Source organism: Dendronephthya gigantea, unplaced genomic scaffold (genome assembly GCF_004324835.1).
Source record: "Dendronephthya gigantea isolate DGI-Jeju-01 unplaced genomic scaffold, DenGig_1.0 000013F, whole genome shotgun sequence".
NCBI classification, from domain to species: Eukaryota; Metazoa; Cnidaria; class Anthozoa; order Malacalcyonacea; family Nephtheidae; genus Dendronephthya; species Dendronephthya gigantea.
In genome coordinates this window covers 1,584,536-1,608,544 of record NW_021163023.1, presented here as the reverse complement: position 1 = coordinate 1,608,544, position 24,009 = coordinate 1,584,536, and the positions used below count along the sequence as shown (strand labels likewise).

At 36.9% G+C, this 24,009-nt stretch overlaps 1 protein-coding gene across 1 annotated transcript; it reads left to right on the top strand.

The window, feature by feature from the left end:
- The first annotated feature begins 733 nt into the window (after positions 1–733).
- LOC114519417 (ankyrin-3-like) lies at positions 734–17,201 on the top strand. The gene is made up of 5 exons (XM_028539543.1): positions 734–933; positions 10,297–10,589; positions 11,761–13,577; positions 13,608–14,225; positions 15,452–17,201. The coding sequence occupies exons 2-5, from the start codon at positions 10,376–10,378 to the stop codon at positions 16,298–16,300; spliced, it is 3,498 nt and encodes a 1,165-aa protein (XP_028395344.1). The 5' UTR covers positions 734–933; positions 10,297–10,375; the 3' UTR covers positions 16,301–17,201.
- The last annotated feature ends 6,808 nt before the right edge of the window (positions 17,202–24,009 follow it).

Genomic DNA, 24,009 nt, shown 5'->3' with positions numbered 1-24,009 from the left:
CATGATTCTGACAGTCGTGCAGACACCCCAACAATAACATGTGCTTGTTTGGTTTTATGAAGATTTATTTCAATACCTGAGAATTATCTCACGCTTCGTTGAATCTCGAGTAACCAGGCTCATTTAAACAGCCTTTTAGGCTGCGATCCTGGTAGCAATTATTAATTGATCCATGAACATCCGGATGTTGCTATATATAACGTAAAAACAATCGGATATGCTTTTATAAACGAAGTAATATATTGCTTAGTGATATTGTAATATGTATTTAGAAAGGTAAAACTAGGTAAAACATATAAAAAGCCTTCATAACCACAAGTCTTCATAAGTTCGACACACGTTTGTCAAACCAGAATCCTCGCTCCTTCCAGCCGCTGATCTTTATATAGTATCTGAATGCAACCTTTATATTTTCCGGTATAAGTTCAATGGCAAGGTTGTTTCGATGTTTGAACGCCTCCACACTTACTCGCGTTTATATTATTTATATTTTATTTAATACGAAGTACTGAGAGATCCTGTTTGAAGATTAATACAATCGACCTTGCTTTACTGAGGTTTAATTAATAAAAATATAGCTGTTAATTTCGATTCGAATTTTCGATTGTTAATTTCGATAAAAATTTTAGACCGATGTTCAATATTTTTTATAAACTGTTCGTTGAAAACTTCGCGCGTTCCCAGACAATTTTCCCACCTGTTAAGAATTACCGCGGACCTGTTATGGCATAAGCGAAATACGGATTTAAAATTTTGTGGTTTAGGGCATGAATGCTTTGCTTTGGTTACAAAGTAAACAGATCTACCTCTGGCTCGCAACTTCAATCCAAATAATTCACAACAACGCGTCGACAACTTGGTACAAGTTTTCCCGCCAGGCAAATCATTTGATGATCGAGCAGAATATTTGTGCGAGGAATTGACTTTGTGAATGTATGTATAAATTTTATGTAAACACGGATTCTAATCGTTACAAAAAAACTATACGTATAATCTGCCAAAAACCTATAATATGCCAAAAACCTTGCATGTAATCTAAAAATTATAATACGCGTGAGTTATCCTCTGAGAAGATTGTGGTGTTTCTCCTAGTGCCACTTATGTTCTAATGTTTGCCGACCTAATTTTTCAAGAATTTACACGGATCTTATATCAAAGCCTAGGCGAATGATAAACTTGATTCTGCAAGTTCTTAAGCTTCTCTACTTGTTCCGTCGAAACTGCCGAACAGCAGGCATAAAATTGGGAAGTTTCGACGGATTAAGTGGGAATAAAATCATTAAAATGAAGGCACACAATGTACACATATTTTATTACAAAATGTCACATATTTTGACTTATAAAACAAATCTATAGTAAAACTATAGCATACCAAAAAATAGGTACGCAATGCGTACATGTTGGTATCCTCTAAAACATTTGCAAATCATTGGCTGCGATGAAGCTATGGTTTGGGAAAAAAATTCAAGTTTGATTCAAAGTCAAACTACAGGCTGCTATAGTGGCGAGTCAATATTAACTAATGCTTATAATTTTACTTTCTAATGCCCTATGTTAGCCAGTCGAATTCACGAAATTGATTTTTTTGCAGAATATATTTAAATTTTTTATTGTATTAATTTAAATACATTTTCAACGACAAAATAATAACATATATAAAAGCATGTTTACAAAAGATAGGAAATGCATGGTTTTTAAAAACAGAATAGGTGGACAGAACAAAAAAGAGATTAAGGTTCCAGAGTGGTGGTACAAATTGTCTGATAAGATAAAGCTTAGTTTGGAAGGAGAGAAAGGTTTTTAGACATTTTCAAAGTATTTCTTTTTGATGTCCCTTGATTATTTATTAGCTAGCATAGCATTCAATTTGACAGCCTTCAACAGCATTGTGCATCAGCTCGTAGCTAGATGTTCCACAGATGACTCGCTAAATCAAATGACACCAGAAAAGCTTATCAATCAATTGATAGAAGACATTGATGAACTGGACATTGTTTATGACACTATCCACAAGAAAATCATTGAACTATCCTAAAAGTTATGTTTATAGGAACTGCACAGTTACATAAAATAAACTAAAACAAAAAAAAAGTATAAAGTTCTGTTAAATTATGTTAAAGCTTCCAAGTGACTATTGATGCTTGTTATTTGACAAATGGTATATATTTCATATCATTTAAGAATCTTATATGACTTTAAACTTATACATATATATATATATATATATATATATATATATATATATATATATATATATATGTTAGGTCTTGATTTGAATATATTATCAGTAGTTTACATACGCATATGACGTTCTACAATATACACATTGTCTGCGAGTTTAAACTAACTTGAGTAAAATTTTTATATTAATTATATGTCTAAACATGGAATTTTGGGAATGGGACATTTGCAATGACTATATTGGTCTTCGATTACTATTTTTCTATACAACCTGATCTATCAAGTCCCCTGCATTTTAGATATCTCAGTCATTTCCTTCCATCACCAGTAGTTAAGGGGTGCTGACACATTTTCGATCCATGTGTTACATTTTTCATGAAACTGAACCATAACTTTTGCCAGTTTCATTCAAAACTGAAGCACAACTTTTGCCAGTTTCATCCAAATATTATAAAGAAACTAAACCTTGAGATCTTATTATAAATCAATATGTTCTGTTTGTATCCCTGTTCCACTGCTTCGACATGCTATTTGTGAATTTAAGCATGATTCCTATGCTCAATTTTAGTGTTTACAGGAAGCATAATTTAGCATTTAATATTTTGATCTTTTTGAAGCAAATGGAATATAAATATTTCATATTCAAAAAATACAAATGTGTGCATATTAACATTTCCATGTATGTACAAGTCACTAAATATATACAAGGTATTAAATATGCAGGGTGTATCAATATCCGCTCTGTTTTACAATACAAAAGCCATTTTAAATTTCCATAGGCCTAAAATCTATTATGGTTTAGCCCAAACGTTCTTAAATTAACTATTTGAAATTAATGAATGAAATGGGCGAGATTAACAAATGAAATGGGCGATATAAGCAAGTTTTAATACTTATGCTGTGTTACCTTTGGAAATCATATACAATTATATATGGATAATAAATAGCATGCCAAAAGTACTTACGAATCAATAAATACGTTCCCCCATGCCAAAAGTACTTGGAAATAAATGATCCAGAAATCGTGCAATTGCAGCTGTTAGTGGTGTGCATCCATGTTAGTTCGTTTCGTAATGCGACAATAACCGAAGATGTCAACAATTAAGAAATAGAAAACATTTTCCGTTTTTGTGGGTAGCCGCTGCGCATGCGCGGCTAACCACTATGTAGTTGAAAAAAGTGTCTGTGGCACTGAGCTATATAATAAGCGGTCTGTGGTCAATGGTCTGTGGGTCCGTGTGTTTGTCCGTCCATCTTCGGCCATCGTCGGACGTACGGACATGACGGACATACTCGCTCGCGGGCTATCTTTAAAATAGGGAATGGGGAATGCGGGAATGGGGGAATGGGGGAATGCGGGAATGGGGGAATGCGGGAATGGGGAATGCGGGAATGGGGGAATGCGGGAATGGGGGAATGCGGGAATGGGGAATGCGGGAATGGGGGAATGGGGAAGGGGAATGGGAAGGGGGGAGAGGGGGGGATGATGGGGGAATGCGGGAATGGGGGAATGCGGGAATGGGGGAATGGGGGAATGCGGGAATGGGGGAATGCGGGAACGGGGGAATGCGGGAATGGGGGAATAAGGGAATGGGGGAATGCGGGAATGGGGGAATAAGGGAATGGGGGAATAGGGGAATGGGGGAATAAGGGAATGGGGGAATAAGGGAATGGGGGAATAAGGGAATGGGGGAATAAGGGAACGCAGGAATGGGGCAATAAGGGAATGGGGGAATAAGGGAATGGGGGAATAAGGGAATGGGGGAATAAGGGAATGAAGGAATGGGGGAATAAGGGAATGGGGGAATAAGGGAATGGGGAAATAAGGGAATGAAGGAATGGGGAATAAGGGAATGGGGAATAAGGGAATGGGGGAATAAGGGAATGGGGGAATAAGGGAATGGGGAAATAAGGGAATGAAGGAATGGGGGAATAAGGGAATGGGGGAATAAGGGAATGGGGGAATAAGGGAATGGGGGAATAAGGGAATGGGGGAAAATAAGGGATGGGGGCGAACATGAAACCGGTGAACGAGTGAGCGGGGAACCAGGGAATGGGGGAACAGAGGGATGGGGGGAACCAGGGAACAGGGTAAAGGTATAACTATGGACTCATTGAGCAGTTAAGCTAATAGTAACAGTCTTGAGCCTGAAAGGAACAATTTTTAGTATATATTAGGCGTGTATACAGTATTATGGCTCTCTACAAATATATTTATTGTTATTAATGCCAACCTGGCAAGTGTTAATTGTTATTGTGAAACTCAGGCACTCTTGTATTAGATTTTACCAAAGTGAAAAATCAAAATATACTTGCCTTTCAGTAAAAATTAAAACTATAAATAAGATAATGGTATTGTTGTGTGCTAGTGTGTTTTCAATAGTGATATCTATTCAAAATATAATGACAAATGCAACAGCTAGAACATATGTTATATGGGAATAACATTGCTCAAGAAACTGTTCTGTGTATATAATTTTCATGCATGTTTGCATTTGCTTTCAACAAAATCTATGAATGAACCCACTGACCCTTAACTAATTAAGGACAGTCATCCTTTATTAGTGGGTTTGGGGCTGAAGAGAAAAGGGTATAGGGTAACTGCATGAAAATGAAGTGTTATTAACAATATAAATCCTTTCATCATTAAAATCTGAAACCAGGCATGAATCAACTACTGTACAATCCTAAATCATTATGCATCAAGTGACTGACATCAGCAATATATAGTCAACATATTGGCTCTTTCCCAATCAGCATACAAAGCTTAAAATCTTATAAACTTTAATGAATCTCAGTCATTCCTTGGTAGGAAGTCTCAGGCCTATAGCTAGTTATATGAAAACATTATATCAGAAAACATATATAATCAAGTATATAATCAAGTAGGGCATTTAGATATTTATTGTAGTACAGGAAGTATTTATGTATTCCAATAAATGTCATAAAAAGGTAATATACATACATAGTATTTAGTATTGCAATGTTTGCATGCCAATTATAAAGTGCAAACATTGCTTATTACATGCATAATTACCAAGTCATTCACAGTAGAGTTAAATAGTATATATAGGGAAAATACTTTCTGATATAATGTTTTCATATAACTAGCTATAGGCCTGAGACATCCTACCAAGGACTGACTGAGACTCATTAAGATTTTATAAGATTTAAAGCTTTGTATGCTGATTGGGAAAGAGCCAATATGTTGACTATATATTGCTGATGTCAGTCACTTGATGTATAATGATTTAGGATTGTACAGCTAGTTCACGCCTGGTTTCAGATTTTAATGATGAAAGGATTTATATTGTTAATTAATAACACTTCATCATTTTCATGCAGTTACCCTACCCTTTTCTCTTCAGCCCCCAACCTGCTAATAAAGAATGACGGTCCTTAGTTAAGGGTCATTGGGTTCATTTATAGATTTTGTTGAAAGCAAATGCAAACATGCATGGAAATTATATACACAGAACAGTTTCTTGCCAACTAAATGAACACACTAGCACACAACAATACCATTATCTTATTTATAGTTTTAATTTTTACTGAAAGGCAAGTATATTTTGATTTTTCACTTTGGTAAAATCTAATACAAGAGTGCCTGAGTTTCACAATAACAATTAACACTTGCCAGGTTGGCATTTAATAATAACAATAAATATATTTGTAAGTAGTCCTAGATGCAGAGAGCCATAATACTGTATACATGCCTAATACTAACAATTGTTCCTTTCAGGCTCAAGACTGTTACTATTAGTTTAGCTGCTCAATGAGTCCATAGTTCCACCTTTATCCTGTTCCCCCATTCCCCGGTTCCCCTGCTCACTTGTTCACCGGTTACCCCATTCCCTTATTGCCCCATTCCTGCGTTCCCTTATTCCCCCATTCCCTTTATTCCCATTCCCTTATCCCCCCATTCCCTTATCCCCCATTCCCTTATTCCCCCATTCCCTTATTCCCCATTCCCTTATTCCCCATTCTCTAATCCCCTCATTCCCTCATTCCCTCATTCCCTTATTCCCCCATTCCCTTATTCCCTTATTCCCCCATTCCCTCATTCCCCCATTCCCTTACTCCCGCATTACCCCATTCCCCCATTCCCGCATTCCCCCATTCCCGCATTCCCGCATTCCCCCATTCCCGCATTCCCGCATTCCCCCATTCCCGCATTCCCCCATTCCCGCATTCCCGCATTCCCGCATTCCCGCATTCCCGCATTCCCCCATTCCCGCATTCCCCCATTCCCGCATTCCCCCATTCCCGCATTCCCCCATTCCCGCATTCCCCCATTCCCGCATTCCCCATTCCCTATTTTAAAGATAGCCCTCGCTCGCGCGTTCTTCGCTGCTTTCGGAAAACTTCGTGAGTTGTCTATTGTAATATTCAAGATTTCCAGGTTAAGGTGGCTCGATACAGTTTCTCGAATTTTTTTTGGGCTCATTTTAAACAGGGATATTAAGCACCTAAATATTTCACTATAAGGCTGAAAGTTAATATACTTTGCAGGAAACATATCTAGAGCGGAAAAATTCTCAGAACCTTTGCCGGGCACCCGTTACCATGGAAACAGAGACGTTTCAAAATGGCCGCCAAACAGGGTTTAATCGTGTTTATATCACAAACGAGTTCGGTGACCCCCAATTTTTTTTTTATTAAACGTTTATGCTATAGATTATTTATCTATGAAAAAGTTTTAAAAAAATTCTAACATGGGGGAATTTTTTAATAAGCAAAAATAACGTTTTTGTAAATAGAAAAAATTCCCCATGTTAGAATTTTTTTTAAAACTTTTTTATAGATAAAGCATTTATGGCGTAAACGTTTAATGAAAAAAAAATTGGGGGTCACCGAACTCGTTTGTGATATAAACACGATTAAACCCTGTTTGGCGGCCATTTTGAAACGTCTCTGTTGCCATGGTAACGGGTGCCAGGCAAAAGTTCTGGGAATATTTTCGCTCTAGATATGTCTCCTGCAATGTGTATTAACTCTTAGCCTTATAGTGAAATATTTAGGTGCTTAATATCCCTGTTTAAAAAGTGCATCTAAAAATTTCGAAAAATTGTATCGAGCCACCTTAATTTATATCGTTTGAGCTTCGAAGGTATTTGCAAATCTGTTCTTCGTTCGAAGGTTTTGGCATATTTTGAGGCTAAGGTAAGATATTTTTTAAGATATTTGTTTATTTTGATCGCTAATTTATCCATTGTTCCATTGTGTTCGAGAAATTTCGATCACAAACGTACTTAAATATACTAAATACGCGAATCGATCTTTTCAGACTTTTCGCACGAGGCAAATTTGCCTCCACTGACTTTTGGTCAGGCGCCCTACGTGTCAGAGGTGCACGTATCGAAAAATCAAATAAACCGGAGCCATTGTTGCTCGCACTGGTCGTCATAGATCGGGCATCATTTACGTGAAAGGCCACGTACCAAAATTAGACCTTGCCATTGTGCAGGTATTGAAATTAGACCTTGCCATTGTGCAGGTATTGAAATTAGACCTTGCCATTGTCATTGTGCACGTATTGAAATTAGACCTTGCCATTGTCATTGTGCACGTATTGAAATTAGACCTTGCCATTGTGCAGGTATTGAAATTAGACCTTGCCATTGTGCAGGTATTGAAATTAGACCTTGCCATTGTCATTGTGCACGTATTGAAATTAGACCTTGTCATTGTGCACGTATTGAAATTAGACCTTGCCATTGTGCAGGTATTGAAATTAGACCTTGCCATTGTGCAGGTATTGAAATTAGACCTTGCCATTGTGCAGGTATTGAAATTAGACCTTGCCATTGTGCAGGTATATAAAGTGACAGTCATTGTGCTGTTACATTCAAACAAAAACCTTCCATCTTGCAGGTAAATCTACAGCTGAATATAAGAGAGCTATTGTTTTATTATTGAAGTCAACGTTTGAAACAATATGGGCGTTACTATTCAAGTTTATCGCTCCAGAATTGGCTCACATCACAATTGTACAGACGGTCGCAGCAGGCTGTGCCTCCTAAATGGCAAACATTGGAATCAAATACTATTAATGTTCTACCTTAATGTGTTCTACTTGCCTTTTTCGAAAAGTCAATTAAATAAAAGGCAAAAGAACAGTGAATTGTACATGTGGTATGTTCAAATGATATACTATCATAATGTGTACGTGTCATTGCTACTAAGGCTGTCAAATGATGTGGAGGAAAATCCAGGCCCTATAGGACTATAAATGATATAGTTGATGCTGTCTGTATAGTACATGCTGATTTTAATCAGGGTAATGAATTAATTTTTGGTACAAATGCTGGTAAACAATGTGTGGCTATGTCATTGTATGCAATTATTTACAGAGAAATTAAATCGGTGAATATTTGGGATCAGTCAATTCTAAACACAATTTTAATAAGTGGAAATAGTTTGTATGGTGTTATCAGCCAAACTGTAAATAAAAGTTATTTATTGTTAACTGATGTCCCTGAGTTTGTGGATATAGATGATCATACTTTTAATTTGCAATACAGTGATTCCTGTTCAGGGGTATTATATTTAAGTGAGAATAGTCCCCCATATGTGACTCTTGAGCATGCTTTGAATGAAGTATTTTATTCACTAAACTTTAAAAGCTGTTTGTTTACAATTGGTATGAATACTGTTGCAATTATGATGCCCTTTCCTGATGTATTTAAAGTGTTTGATTCACACTCAAGAGATTTCTAGACCATCAGCATTGGGTTACTGTGGTTAATATCTCTAGAAGGAATAGAGAATCTTAGACAGTATTTTCAATTAACTTCAAGATCCAGTGAAGAAAATATTGTGTTGCCATTTGAGTTGTAAAATGGTGTAAAATGCATTAATTGTAATATAAAGGGTGTAAAATGCATTAATTGTAATATGATACAGTTGTATACAAAAGATGTTACAAATTCAGATAGGACTGATTCTACTGAGTTATTTGAACAAGAAAGTCAAACTAAACCTGAAAAAGATAAGAGCTTATAGTAATTTGGGACGACAGAATGAGACCATTCAACAAAAAGAAGCCATACTTGCACAAAATAATAATGCTAAAAATGCAAAAAGACAACATGAAACTAGTCAACAAAGGGAAGCTAGACTTACAATAGAATAATACAATAAAAATTTTACATAATTTTTATATTGTGCAATAAAATCGATTTCGTTATAACTGAATTCAACTGGCTATAATTTTTGCCATTGCGTATGGCATTAGAAAGTAAAATTATAAGCATTAGTTTATATTTACTCGCCACTATAACAGCCTGTAGTTGAAATTTTTTGCCAAGCCATAGCTTTATCGCATCCAATGTTTTGCAAAATTTTAGAGGCTACCCACATGTACGCATTCGTACCTATTTTTCTATACAGTTATAGAAACACGCGTGGGAGTTTGGGAGAACGAGAAATAATCAGTGGGGCGAGTTTCTCCACGTTATTTCGAGTTCTCCCAAACTCCCACAAGTGTTTCTATAATTGTATAGAAACACAGGAAAAACGTTTTCTATTTCTTTTATAATATAATTCGATAAAAAGATTTTGTACAAATATTATAATTCGATTCAATTACAAATTTTCATTACATCGCTTCGCTTGCCAAGTTCGGCGGGAAAATTCCCGTGTTTCTATACAGTTATAGAAACACGCTTCTCGACCAATCAGCACGCGCGTACTATAAATGTTATATTATAAACACTAATAGTTTATAATCGTGATCTGTTCACTTATCCGACGATTTCCGAAGATGTGGACATTTAGACGGACGCGGACACTTTTCAGCTATAACATAGTGGTTAGCCGCGCATGCGCAGCAGCTACCCACAAAAACCACAACCTGCGCTGTTTTCGTATTGAGTTTTGTTATTGATACATAAACTAGTCTTGGAGTTGTGAAAGTGGTCTTGACATATGCCAAACCTTGTCATCAAAGAATGGACCTTTCTACGCGAAGTTTCATTTGATCGTTGGTTTTGCAGAGCCAATCAAACTACGTGTAACATTCGGCTAGCTATCCGCGTTTGATGTCACCACGAGAAAGGTTGGAAATCATTCTTATAATGAATCGCAAAAATATTAAATTTTTGGTTTTTATAGGCGCGCAGAGAACCACTTTGGTTTGACTTCAGAATTGTTCTACACATAACCGTTTCAAAGATTGCCAGATGATATTAGAATGACTGAATCCAAGGAAAATGATATTATCTTGCCCCAGGCTGAGGGCGATACAGCTTCAAGCTTTACACAGGGGAATGTCTACGAGACCTCGGAAAAATCGAAAATTATCGCTACGTCGAAAAATAAACAATCCAAGCCTGTGATTAATAATCAAAAACGAGTCGAAGAAAAACTGCAACAAGAAAACATTCAACACGGAGAATATGATAATGGTGAGAATTATAGAGTGTTAATTGACACCTAATTTACACTGTCATTGTTAATTTAACATTGTTAATTTACACCTGATGGTTCGAGGAAAAGGGCCTAGGTTCGAATAACTTTAAGACTATTTACTAGAACTGTAATAATATATTACCTATTTTTATCTAAAATATTTCCCAGTATGCCGATTAAACCTCGTTGTTTGTTTTGCATGTAGAAGACTAGCGTGCATGCTACGGCGAACAAATGATTCAGTGCTGAATGGATGAGCTCAATATAATTTTATGAAATATTCCGTGTAAACATAGTCAGTGAGGATACACAATGATGTAATCGCAAACAATACCGTCTTCAGTGATGGTGCAATGTTTCTCTCAACATCGTTTTTCCAATATGGCCAACAATTTTGATTTTGTACAGTTACCAGTGAGCATTGTTGGCGCGATGTCTAGTTTATATGCAAAGTTTTGTCTATTTGACTGCACGGGTCTAAATCTATAGTTTTCGTAATTCCCTTTTTCAATATATTTTCCTTTTTCGTTGCAAATCCCTATTTATTTGTTGGGCTAGGCGTAGAAACGATATGCATGTACTGATTACAAAATGCGAGTTACAAAACCTATAGCTCTATGTATGACCCATTTATTGATCATTACAATATGACAATTTTACTTTAAATCAAAGTTTTTACTGTTTAATATTCAAGGAAGCAAAAATGTGGTTAAATCTTATTATTCTATAATATGCAGTGTTTTATTAGGGAATCCGCAATTGTGAAAAGCGTTATTGTTAACACCGTGCGCGATTATCGTGTTTGATCAACCAATCAGGAAGCATGCAGGTATATGCGCACTGGGCCTGGGGGCTAAAAACTTTTAAAACTCGTTCGATATCATTCTCAAAGTGAATCTCGTTCCCCGAGCCCGCAATTCCTCTGGCTCTGGGATAATCCAAACCGGAAGTCAGAAATCCTAGCATCTGGTTTGTAACGGTTTTTTGTATTTCAAAATTAAAACGGCGTGAACGACCCAATCAGAATCATTTCTGACTTCGATTATCTCAGAGCGTTTGTTTTCTCGCCAGTGGCTTAGAGAACGAGATTGTCTCAACATACGAAATAAATTCCATATTTCCGCGCATTCATGTATTATTCTCTGTGTCTTCACGCTCCATATATAGGTATAGAAAAGAAGCAAGGGGCAAGTGGAAGTACAAATGTCTGCAGCGAAGGAAAACAGGAATTTTGGGAGGAGATAAGAAAGCAAGTTGAATGTGGTGAAAACAAAGAAGATCGTTGGAAGAAGACAATTCTTTGGCGTGCTTTTCAGTTTAGTCCAGTAGATCAAGAAATTGTCAAATATTTAGTTCACAATGGAGCAGACATTTATTCCAAGAACGAGGATGATGAAACAGTTCTGGGGATTGCGACGAGAAATGGTTTATTTGATCTTGTTAAGTATTTTGTTCAATGTGGCTCTGAACATAATTTTCAAGACGATTGCAAAGTTCTTCAGAGTGCAATACAGTCTCGATCTTTAGAAATTGTGAAATATTTCGTTAAAGATTGTGGTGCTGACTTAAGTTGTAAAGATAAGACAGGTAAAAATGCTCTGCATCATGCTGTTGATGTTGGTGTAACAGACATTGTCAAATATTTCGTTGAACAATGTGGTGCTGATGTAAATGACAAGGATACTAATGGCTGGACAGTGCTGCACTCCGTTGTTACTGAAGGCAGGCTAGAAATGGTAAAATATCTTGTTGAAAAAGGCGCTGACATAAATGGCAATGACACTGACGGATGGACAGTGCTGCACTCTGCCGTTACTAAAGGTAAGCTAGAAATAGTAAAATATCTTGTTGAAAAAGGTGCTGATGTAAATGGCAAGAAGAAGAACGAGTGGACAGTGCTGCACAGTGCAGTTAATGAAGATAGGCTAGAAATGGTAAAATATCTTGTTGAAAAAGGCGCTAATGTAAATGGTAAGAAAAATAACGGATGGACAGTGCTGCACTCTGCTGTTGCTGAAGGTACCCTAAAAACAGTAAAATATCTTGTTGAAAAAGGTGCTGATGTAAATGGCAAGAAGAAGAACGGGTGGACAGTGCTGCACAGTGCAGTTACTGAAGATAGGCTAGAAATGGTGAAATATCTCATTGAAAATGGCGCCGATGTAAATGGCAGGGAAACAAACGAAAGGACACTACTGGACTTTGCTGTTCATAAAGGTACGCTAGAAATAATAAAATATTTTGTTGAATGTGGCGCTGTTGTAAACAACAGGAATACCAACGGTTGGACAGTGTTGCACAGTGCTGTTACTGAAGGTACGCAAGAAATAGTAAAATATCTTGTTGAAAAAGGCGCTGATGTAAATGGAAAGGGTACAGACGGCTGGACAGTGCTGCACTATGCTGTTGCTGAAGGTACGCTAGAAATGGTAGAATATCTTGTTGAAAAGGGCGCTGATGTAAATAGCAGGGAGCATAGCGGATGGACTACGTTGCAGTCTGCTGTTGCTGAAGGTACCCTGGAAATAGTAAAATATCTTGTTGAAAAAGGCGCTGATGTAAATGGCAAGGAGAGGAACGGGTGGACAGTGTTGCACAGTGCTGTTACTGAAGGTACGCAAGAAATAGTAAAATATCTTGTTGAATGTGGTGCTGATGTAAACAATAGGAATACCAACGGTTGGACAGTGTTGCACAGTGCTGTTACTGAAGGTACGCAAGAAATAGTAAAATATCTTGTTGAATGTGGCGCTGATGTAAACAATAGGAATACCAACGGTTGGACAGTGTTGCACAGTGCTGTTACTGAAGGTACGCAAGAAATAGTAAAATATCTTGTTGAATGTGGCGCTGATGTAAATGGAAAAAATACTGACGGGTTGACAGTGCTGCGCGTTGCTATTACTGAAGGTACGCTAGAAATAGTGAAAAATCTCGTTGAAAAGGGCGCTGATGTAAATGACAGGGATACTGACGGGTGGACAGTGCTGCACGATGCTGTTACTAAAGGTACGCTGGAAATTGTAAAATATCTTGTTGAAAACGGCGCTGATGTAAATGGCAAAAACAATGACGGGCGTGCAGTGCTGCACGCTGCTTTTACTGAAAGTACGCTAGAAACGGTAAAATATCTTGTTGAACATGGCGCTGATGTAAATAGCAAGGATAACAACGGGCGTACAGTGCTGCATTATGCTTTTACTGAAGATACGCTTGAAATTGTAAAATATCTTGTGGAGATGGGCGCTGATGTAAATAGCAACAGTGCTGATGGATGGTCAGTGTTGCACGTTGCGGTCGATACTGGTGCATTAGAAATTGTCAAGTATTTAGTTGAACAGGGTGCTGACGTATTAACTCTTAAAAGTAAAATTGGCGTTCATACTCTTGGCATTGACATCTTAAAGATGGCTGTTGAAAGAAATTCAGTTTTTTTGGTCGATCTTCTTTTGGAGAAGAACGTCGCTGGGTGGAGAGCTGAAACATTTCTTGTTGAAGGCAGGCAACTGAGTCTTCTTGAATGGAGTATCCGCCGTGGTCGTGATGAAATTACAACTATCCTTAAAAGGTCCGTGAAGCATCGTGAAAAGATAAAATTTTTGAAAACAAGGAATTTTAACGAGTTTGATAAGGTAACAGTTAAAAATATTTCAAACATATATTGGGTTGTTTTAGTGAATTTGTGTGGTAAGAACGTTAAAAAGTAGTTTTCGATCTATGATGCGGGACAATCGGTAGCATCATTTAACTCGTTACCTGACTGCGACTACGCAATTGGATCTCGTCTCTGGGCAGACTTTCTTTGTTTCAGATTTAAACGAACCTCAATCCAAGTAATACAAAATTATATTATCCTAACTCACATCCGCACTAAACCCAGGACACCGGTACGTATAGCAACGAATGATAATATTAACTTCTTATTAAACGAGCGCGAGGTCTTTTTGAACAGTCAAAAAGATCGAGGTCCAATATTTCTTGGTAAAGACCGAGCAAGCGAGGTTAATAATTATATGGCATAGGGCACGTATTTGCACTTTAGACAAACAAGAAATGCATGAATTCGTATCAGTAGCCTGGCACGCATTCTATAAAAACAAAATATTGAGTTATTTAGTTTACCTAAACCGTCTGGAGACGTCTTATGAATTTCCGTGATGGATCGCCAGTAGTAATGTCCCTTATACATGCAGGACATTACTGCTATCGCCGGTGACTAAAATTCTTCTCAGCCAATCACTGAAGTTCATTTCACCGGAAGTGACGCTTGCCATATAATAAGAAAGGATAATTCGAAATATGTCTTTCTGCTAAAATACCAAGCAAAAGAAATATATGTTATTTACCGGCTGCGAGGTCCGGATAGAAAAATATTTTCCCGAGGTATCAAAAACGACCCGAGTATTTCTCAATTCGGTCCGACTAAGACAGTAAATAACGTATTTATTTTTTTACAAAAAGCGGCGTTCGGTCGTATTATCATTGTGTAGTCAGACTCAGCAATGGCGACAAAAACATAAACAATCAAAACCTCATTCGTTTATTTTACTAAAATTAACTTCAATTTATCGTGATAATCATTTGGTCCATATATTTTAAAATAAAAAACTCAAAAGTTTGCGAATAAATCTTTAGTAAAATTCCGCTGCTATAGCCAATCAGATTGCAGGAAAGGCTAAGATTCCGCCCGCTGCTGATTTGTAAAAAAATAAATACAGATATTCAGTAGCTATATAAGAATTGACTTTTTGCCCATATTTATTGCTTTTTGAAGTAAATATAAAATATAGGCCATGAAAGCTTTAATTGCTTTTTTTTTTCTTCTTATGATAGAAAATGTTTGGTTTCTCGTTCATAGTTTGAAACACCGATGCAGGCTTTTGTCGCAAAGGATCAATTCAAAATTGGTGATGGTGGTTTTTCTTGTGTCTATGTTGGTCTCATGAAGGATGGAAGTGAAGTTGCTGTTAAGAGAGTTTTGGTACAAAGTGAGGATGACACAGTTGAAAATGAAAAGGAAATTATGGATCTCATTGAAACACATAACTCTCCATTTATAGTGAAATATCGACATTTTCACCGTGACGATACCTTCATGTATCTTATTGTTGATCTTTGCGAAAAAAACTTGAGGGAACTAGTTGATGCATGCAGTATTGCACGTCTACAAGAGCAAGGTCCACGAATGATTAGGGAAATTTTATCAGGACTAAAATTTCTTCATGGTAAAGGAATATTGCACAGAGATCTAAAACCATCAAACGTCCTGGTTGATATCGAAGGTCGCATGAAATTAGCAGATTTTGGGATAAGCCGTGTTCTGAATGAAGATGAAACGACAGTTGAAACAGATACTAAAGGTACTGCTGGATGGATGCCACCGGAAGTAATTGAAGCCATAAAGAAAAACGAAAAAAGTCGTTTCAAAAGAAAATCAGATGTCCACGTCGCGGGTATGATTGCTTTCTACGTGTTAACCAAAGGTGAACATCCTTTTGGATCTAAGTTAGATCGAATGAAAAATATTTTGGAGAAAAACTCTGTCAATTTGAAGAAACTTGGTGATCGTAAAGCTCGAAAGTTTGTGTCGTGGCTGATTAGTCACAAGATTGATAGGAGACCTTATGCGGACGAAGCACTGAGAAATTTTTTCGTTAATGGAGATTGCACGATACAGTCAAAATCCAAAACTTTTCTAAGGAGATAAAACCAACGTTCGCGATCTTGTGAAGTAAAAGAATGATCTGGATTTGGACACTTTATAAATCCTGAATATCACAACATGTATTGTATTCTTTCGTTGTTGGACTGTTTATTACTTGTAACACACGCATTTTAGCAATTTTAGCACGTGCGCTGCATTTTGTACATTTCGTCCACCTTGTACAAGAGCGGGATCATTCATCTAGACAAACCTGTGTTTGTTTTTCTGATAATCTTTGTTTATTTATGCATGTTTGCTGGGGAACTGCTCGTCTGAATAAACTGATTCTACTTTGCGGCAAACGTTTGCCCAGTCGCAGAGTCAAGCTCTTGTGGAAACCTGGTCATTTTGCCCTTTTTAATCGGTTACAAGTGTATATATATATATAGTTAGTTCATCCTGGTGCCCAAGTCTTTTTGTGTGCTAGGTGCGGCGTTATTACGGGGAAGAATTTGGTACGGAGATCAACTATCCACGATGCACTCTACGTTCCTACGCCCAAATGATAGCCGGCTTCGGTTGAGGGATTGCATGCGATGTCTTTTGTCTGTGTTTCATGTATAAGCATAGGAATATCATAAAGATTGTGTGTTGGCCGTCATGCTTTGCGTGCGGTTAAATCAACTCCACACTCCACTCCGGAAAATCTGAATTTCTGTTTTGAATCCATGTAGAATTTTTACCATCTTTACTTTTAGGTATATTTCAATGTTAATTTACCCTTCTACTGCAAATGCAAGACAGAAATATTCTTTGTGACCATGGTTGCCAGTGAATCACATTTCAATGAAAGATGTTAATGATAATAATTATGCGTTGTTGATAATTATTGTTTAGTGATAATCTGTCGAATTAGTCGCGGACTTACCTTGAAAAATATAAACTTTTTTTGACAGTTGAGAGTTGTACGTCAAACTAACTTGTTCTATTTGTATGTATAGCAGTATTGTCTATAGATATACTTTCCGTTCTTTGTAAGGAAACTTACTGGTTTTATAAATTTTTAATATTGTAATCTGTATTTAGATAATTAAAATTTAGCCATGTATCAAAACCTTTATAACTTTAAATCTCCGAACGGTCCCCAAATCTCCGTGTGGAAATTCAAAAGAAAATTTGTAGCGACAAAAATTCGACAAAATTTTGGGAAAACCAGCATCCTAGCTCCTTCCGACCTCTGACCTCAATATAGTTTCTGAGTAGAACTTTTACGTTTTCCAAAAAAAATTCGGGAAAACAAGAAAGTGAAACACGTGCCGCGCTTTCTTTTTTCAATTATTGATCTATATACTAATGGCTGAACGCGATATTTATGTACACTTTACCTTTGTGTACATTTCGTTCGTAAGAATTTAGGAACATTATCAGAGATTAGTTTACTATATTTCAATATTTGTTTTTGTAAATATAATTGGGGTATTTTGTTATTGTATAAGGGGCAAGTTTCGTAAATTTAAAAAGCGATGCCTACCTAATCTAACTATATATTATTACACTATGTTACCGAAAAATTACCGAAAAATTTCTCGCATACAAATTATCACGCAATTTTGGGCTGCTGTGGCCTGGGTAGAAAACTGAGCTACTTTACCTGTATATAGAAGCCAATCCATCGCAAGACATAAGCGAATACTTGTAGCTATATTTTCGTTCCAGATTTCCAAGTAATTCAGCGTTAAGACTCTCGTGTTCTCTCGCAGATCCTAAAAAAGAATATAAAACTATAATTGACCTCAACTTTGTACTTTAGAATGTGTTGTAAATCAAATTGCCACATGGTTCGTGGAGGTCCTTAAAAAAACTTGAAAAGTGCATGAATAAAAGAACCAGTTTTAAGAGCACTTGAAAAGTACTTAGAATACTGGATAAAGATGTTTGAAAATAGCTTAAAGAATAGAGCATCATTTTATAATTTCCGGCGAGACAAAAGAGTCCTTGAAATTTTCCAATTCAGTGCCTAAGTTTGACTATTGACTATTGAGAACTTGCATGAACTCTGCTGTCGGGAACTGAAATATTTAACTTTTTAAGTTAGTAGTTTATATACTAATAGTAGTTTAAAGGGTTAGTAGTTTATAACAACTCTCCTGACGAACGCCCTTAGGTCGAAACGTCGAAATAGTGTATAGCGTATATTTTAGGCAGTTGTTATACCACATTTGATGCGAATTTATTTGAAGACGCTGCCACGCTGCTCCCTGGTAATACTGACGAGGTAGTTGTAAGACTCTAAATGTTGAGTTTGCAAGACTCTAAAAATTCTCTTTCAGTGTTTTATCCAGCATGTAGGGCCTACGTTAGTGTGCCCCCTCCCCCCAAAGAGTTGTTCCCTCAGACAACACTATGCGGTAACGTCACACCAAAAGTTTCCTAACAGAACTACGAATGGAACCTGCGCACTATAAATTAAACAAGACGCCTGTTCTGGCGTTAACTCCGGCGCACGTGCCAGTCTTCAATATAGAGCTTCTGAACATAAACAATACAGTTCATATTCGCATTTAGATGCCTTGCGAACCTAAATGTTCGATCGCGAAATTCAAAAGGACATCGTACTTTAAAAAGTATAGAAGTTCAATTGTTCAAAAATGTAAATAAACTGCATGATATTTTCGCTTTGTCTTACACTTTGCCTTTGGAATTCGCGCTTATATAGTTATATTAAATCTTCAATCCTGTGCAAACTACGACGTTCAACGCGCCCATACACGACCACATCATCTTGTTAAACGGCGAAATAGCAGCGATATTATTAAAATAGGACCAGAACCTACATGTATTAAATATATTCTTACCCCAATTCAATCTAGACTTAGTGGGACGGCATCAAGAGAACGGTCTATTTGTTCCTCTTGGAGGAGTTGCCGTATCATGCGAGCGAAATCGAATCGCGCATCGGAAAATTAGCCAAAGCTGTGCACCACAACTCTTGGCAGATAAGACTGGGACGTAGATAAATACGGTTACATACACATTTTAAATACTAGAATGTTTCGCGCCATTCAGACTTGCGACGACGAAAAATAAAAAAAAAAAAAAAAACAACAAAACAAAACCGGGGCGAATTTTCAACTCCGTCGCTGACGCCGGAGTAATTATTATTATTATTATATTGTAATCTGTATTTAGAAAGTTAAAACTGGGTGAAACATATAAAAGGTCTTACGACACACGCCAAGCTTGTCAAACCAGAATCATCGCTCCTCCCAGCTGTTGATCTCTATAAATTATAGCATCTGAATGGAACTGTTGTTTTCATTTTTTTTCTTTTTCTATTTGTTGGCGAGCAACTTGGCCATTTTCATAGGACAAATTATATGTAAGGTAATCTACCCTTGGGCAGCCTCATTTACTGAATTCAAGGCATATGAAAATTGAAGAGATAATTAAAGAGTGTTTCAACAATAAGCAGGCTTCTTCGGAAGCCAAAACAGCTCAAATTTTGAATGTCTTCTCCTATTTTTCTAAGCATATCCAGCTCATGTTCATTGAAAGGTGCGGCAACGCAAAAATGGTAAAATATTCTGACAGCACAGAATATTGTTCACATTATGGACTGTACCAAATCTTAAAGCTACATTCTTACACTTTACTGAAAGAGGTAGGTGTGAGATATTCAGATATTTAGAAGTTTTGTCCATGGAGACTTGTAAACGCTGAAAATAAATATTGCAAGATTTTACTCCAAAAAGCTTGAGAACTAGTTTCGTTTTCTTTGGCGGAGAATTGAGGGAATTCCGTTCCCAGTGGGTGGTCTTTAGACGTCTGATGACACTTGATTTGACCAAAGATTAGCTTTAGTTTGCCGACTAACACGACAAAGATTTTTGTCTAAATTATTTGTTTCAATTTTGACGCTGTATCGACACTCTTCACAATATTGTAAGACATAAACTATGGAAGGTAAGTTAGTAGATTATAATCATAGGCACAGCGATTTTCTTTTACACGGCAGCACTGACTCAGAAGCGACTAGAAATCATGTTATGCTTCACTCGCATATTTGTGCAATGCCTTGTGTGTCGCTTTATTAAATTACCAAACTAATTACAAGAATTCTACATCATACAGTTAGTTAAGAAGTGTTCATGTCAACCTCAAAGGCCTATATAAAAGTTAGAATCTAATTCACTTCTGACGCATGGAATGTAGTGTGTTATTGATAAAGCAATACATTGGCTTCAGTTGATTTGCTTTTTACCCACATACATTAGCAGTCAACAAACAATGAATAAACAATGAATAATCATTCATCAAAGTGAATTAGATCTGATCGTTTGAACAGATTTTAAATTCCCAGCATGGCAAGCAATTATAAATAATTGTATAATTATATAACTGTCTAAGTTCCTGTGTTCACAGTTGAGAATTTGTATTGCTAAATCCTAAGTTCTACTGCAATGTTTCACGATGAGATAAATAACTCCCGTTTTTTTGCGTTGAATATTTCTACCAAATACTTTGAAACTTGATTTGCCGTTTAAAAATGCCAACTGTGATCACAGAAAATTTGACAGTGTCAATGTCTACATACTGTTCAAGTGAGTTCAACAATTAGGCCGTATTCTGTGGCCGATTATCGTTCAGTTTCGTTGCCCCCCTTCGGGCACTACTTAAAAACACGATAGAAAATTAGGATAAATTATAGAAAGTCTAAATTCACTTGTTTTCACCTTCATAAACCTGCAGTTTTCGAGCATTTCATCTTCGAAAAATCAGTGAATTTGCATGTTTTGCAATACACCGACGCCATTTTGATTCAGGAAATGTTGAGGATACTTGGTGTAATATACGACATATATAGCAGATTCAGCAGTTTTATACCGGTATTTACATGAAGTTTCCAGCATTTTTGCTGTGCAAGCAGGTTTCAACAAGGAAGCTTTGAGTGGAGTTTTACGAGGTTTTTCGCAAATTTTCATAGTTTTTCAAAACCAAATTGGTCAGAGAAGACTTAGACAACAATCAATCGGAAAAACATCCGCCAATTTGCGATTTTTTTTATAGCATTCTGCTCTTGGAATTTACAAATAAATAAGAACAACTTTATTTACACGCATCAAAATCACCCACGAGCGTTTTGTTCCTAGTCAATTTATATAAAATAATTACTACACAATTCTTTTCCAGCACACCTTTTGTTTTATATTAACTACTTTTATAATACACACGTTTCCTCAACAATTATTTAAGCGTGATTTGCAACGTACAACTACTGTACATGTTAAATTATTGAACACGCCTACCAAGGTAGATATCAGCCATACGTTTGAATACCATTGTGGGAGAATTATGAGCGCCTCAAAAACACAAATAAAATGTTGAACTCAACCCTTTTAATCGGACAGCTAATACCACAACTCTGTCTCATCATCGACGTCATCTCCGAAATCCAGATTAGATCCTGATCCTTCAAGTTCATCATCGTCATCAGATTGAGCCAGGCCATAACTGTTATCATCGTCGTTACCATCATGCATGCATTCTGGCAAGCACCACACGAACATAGGTCGGTGCACTGTAAGTCAACCTTTTTGCAGGAACAACGCATGGTCGAGCATCTAGAGTCTTGCACTTGCACTCAACCACTCAATTAAAAATCGCGGAGCGGCTGGGCGTGTCATCCAATTTATCTCCAGCTCTTTATCGTCAAGCGTCCAGCCATTGCCAACCAGTGATGGAAGATCGACTTCTGCACTTAAACACTGATACCATGATGCTGCTTGATTGCTAATGCCATTACCGGTAAAAGCATGAAAGCCTGGTAAACAAAGAGCAACATCCGCGCCCAAGAATTTCGAGATAATTGCTACAAACACACAACGACATCTATCTCCCGTGCCAATCAAAAAGAAAATCTCTTTCTGCATCTGTTGTTGCATGGCAATCGCAGGTATAAGAACATCTGTATCAGGGCTTTTGATCATAACTTTATCGTACGTTGCTGCTGCGTGGTTAGCATGTAGAATTAATTAAACGAGTGTCTGCTTCTTCGTGGTTGCTATGAAGCGAAGACACCTCATTACTTGTTACACTATCGTTCGGGGAATCACCGGGATATAAAACATAGCATCTTTCTTTAGCAGTTACATACATAGTAGAAATGGAACACCACCAGGAAGAGTTACATGACCTCCAGTGTTCACTTTTCAGCTCTTCGTTGTCTCTCTGCATTCTTTATGCTCAACTAAGGATACCTGTCTGCAACAATATAATTGTTTGGAATTATACTTTCGTGCTAGCGTGATGAGGTTTTTAAAAGAGCATCATCGCCAAATGTTTTCCATTTTCCTTTCATCGACTGAATAACTGCCATAGCATCTACAATCAGTGCATTGTTGTTAAATGCACAAACATTGACTTCTGGATTTCCAGATTCATTTTCCAATACTTCAGCAAGTTTAGACTTAGGCCAACTTGGCAGTTTTCACATGTCCTCTCACGTTTTCATAAGGAAAATGTTTGAAATTTGTTCTGTAATACTTCTGTTTAAACTTCGTACAGATGTCTGGGTCTTCGCTCAACAAATTCGTTTTTAGTGGATTGATGATAATAAGATAAAGACGTTGGTAATTAACTTTGTCAAAAAACTGAGATGTTGTAAATAGTTTTGTTGAGAAAACGTGTGTATTATAATGTATTATAAAAGTAGTTAATATAAAACAAAGGCTGGAAAGGAATTGTGTAGTAATTATTTTATATAACTTGACTAGAAACAAAACGCTCGTGGATGATTTTGATGCGTGTAAGCAAAATTGGCGGATGTTTTTCCGATTAATTGTTGTCTAAGTCTTCTCTGACTAATTTGGTTTAGAAAAACTATAACTCCACTCAAAGCTTCCTTGTTGAAACCTGCTTGCACAGCAAAAATGCTGGAAACTTCATGTAAATACCGGTATAAAACTGCTGAATCTGCTATATATGTCGTATATTACACCAAGTATCCTCAACATTTCCTGAATCAAAATGGCGTCGGTGTATTGCAAAACATGCAAATTCACTGATTTTTCGAAGATGAAATGCTCGAAAACTGCAGGTTTATGAAGGTGAAAACAAGTGAATTTAGACTTTCTATAATTTATCCTAATTTTCTATCGTGTTTTCAAGTAGTGCCCGAAGGGGGGCAACGAAAATCGTTTTCTAAGCGACTTTTCGTGCCAGAGAATACGGCCTAAATGGCTTTTCGAAGAAATCAGTCGGGCATAAAGGCCCACACAGACCGGACGCGAATTGGCAACGCGGCGGGAATTTTCAACGTTTTTAATTTTTCAAAATCAAATAAATTTTAAACCATCATAATATTTTTGTAGATTACATAACAATAAAACATTTTGACTGCTCTAGCGTCTATAGTTTCCAAATTTTGCTTCCAGAATTTAATTTTGAGTTTTCAGATGCACATGAATTAATTTCTGGAAGCAAAATTTGGAATCTATGGACGCCAGAGCAGTCGAAATGTATCATCGTTAAGTAATCTACAGGAGTATAATGATAGTTAAAAATTTATTTGATTTTGGAATATCAAAAACTTTGAAAAATCGCGCCGCGTTGCCAAATCGCGTCCGGTCTGTGTGGGCCTTAAGACTACTATTTGCAATTTTGGGCGGCCTTTAATTGTATTGCACTATTTATTTTTCACTTCCAGTGGTGCTTCCCCGTGCGCTTGCTCAGCTAAACCACTGATTTATGTTAAAGCCTTAAGCCTGTAGTGG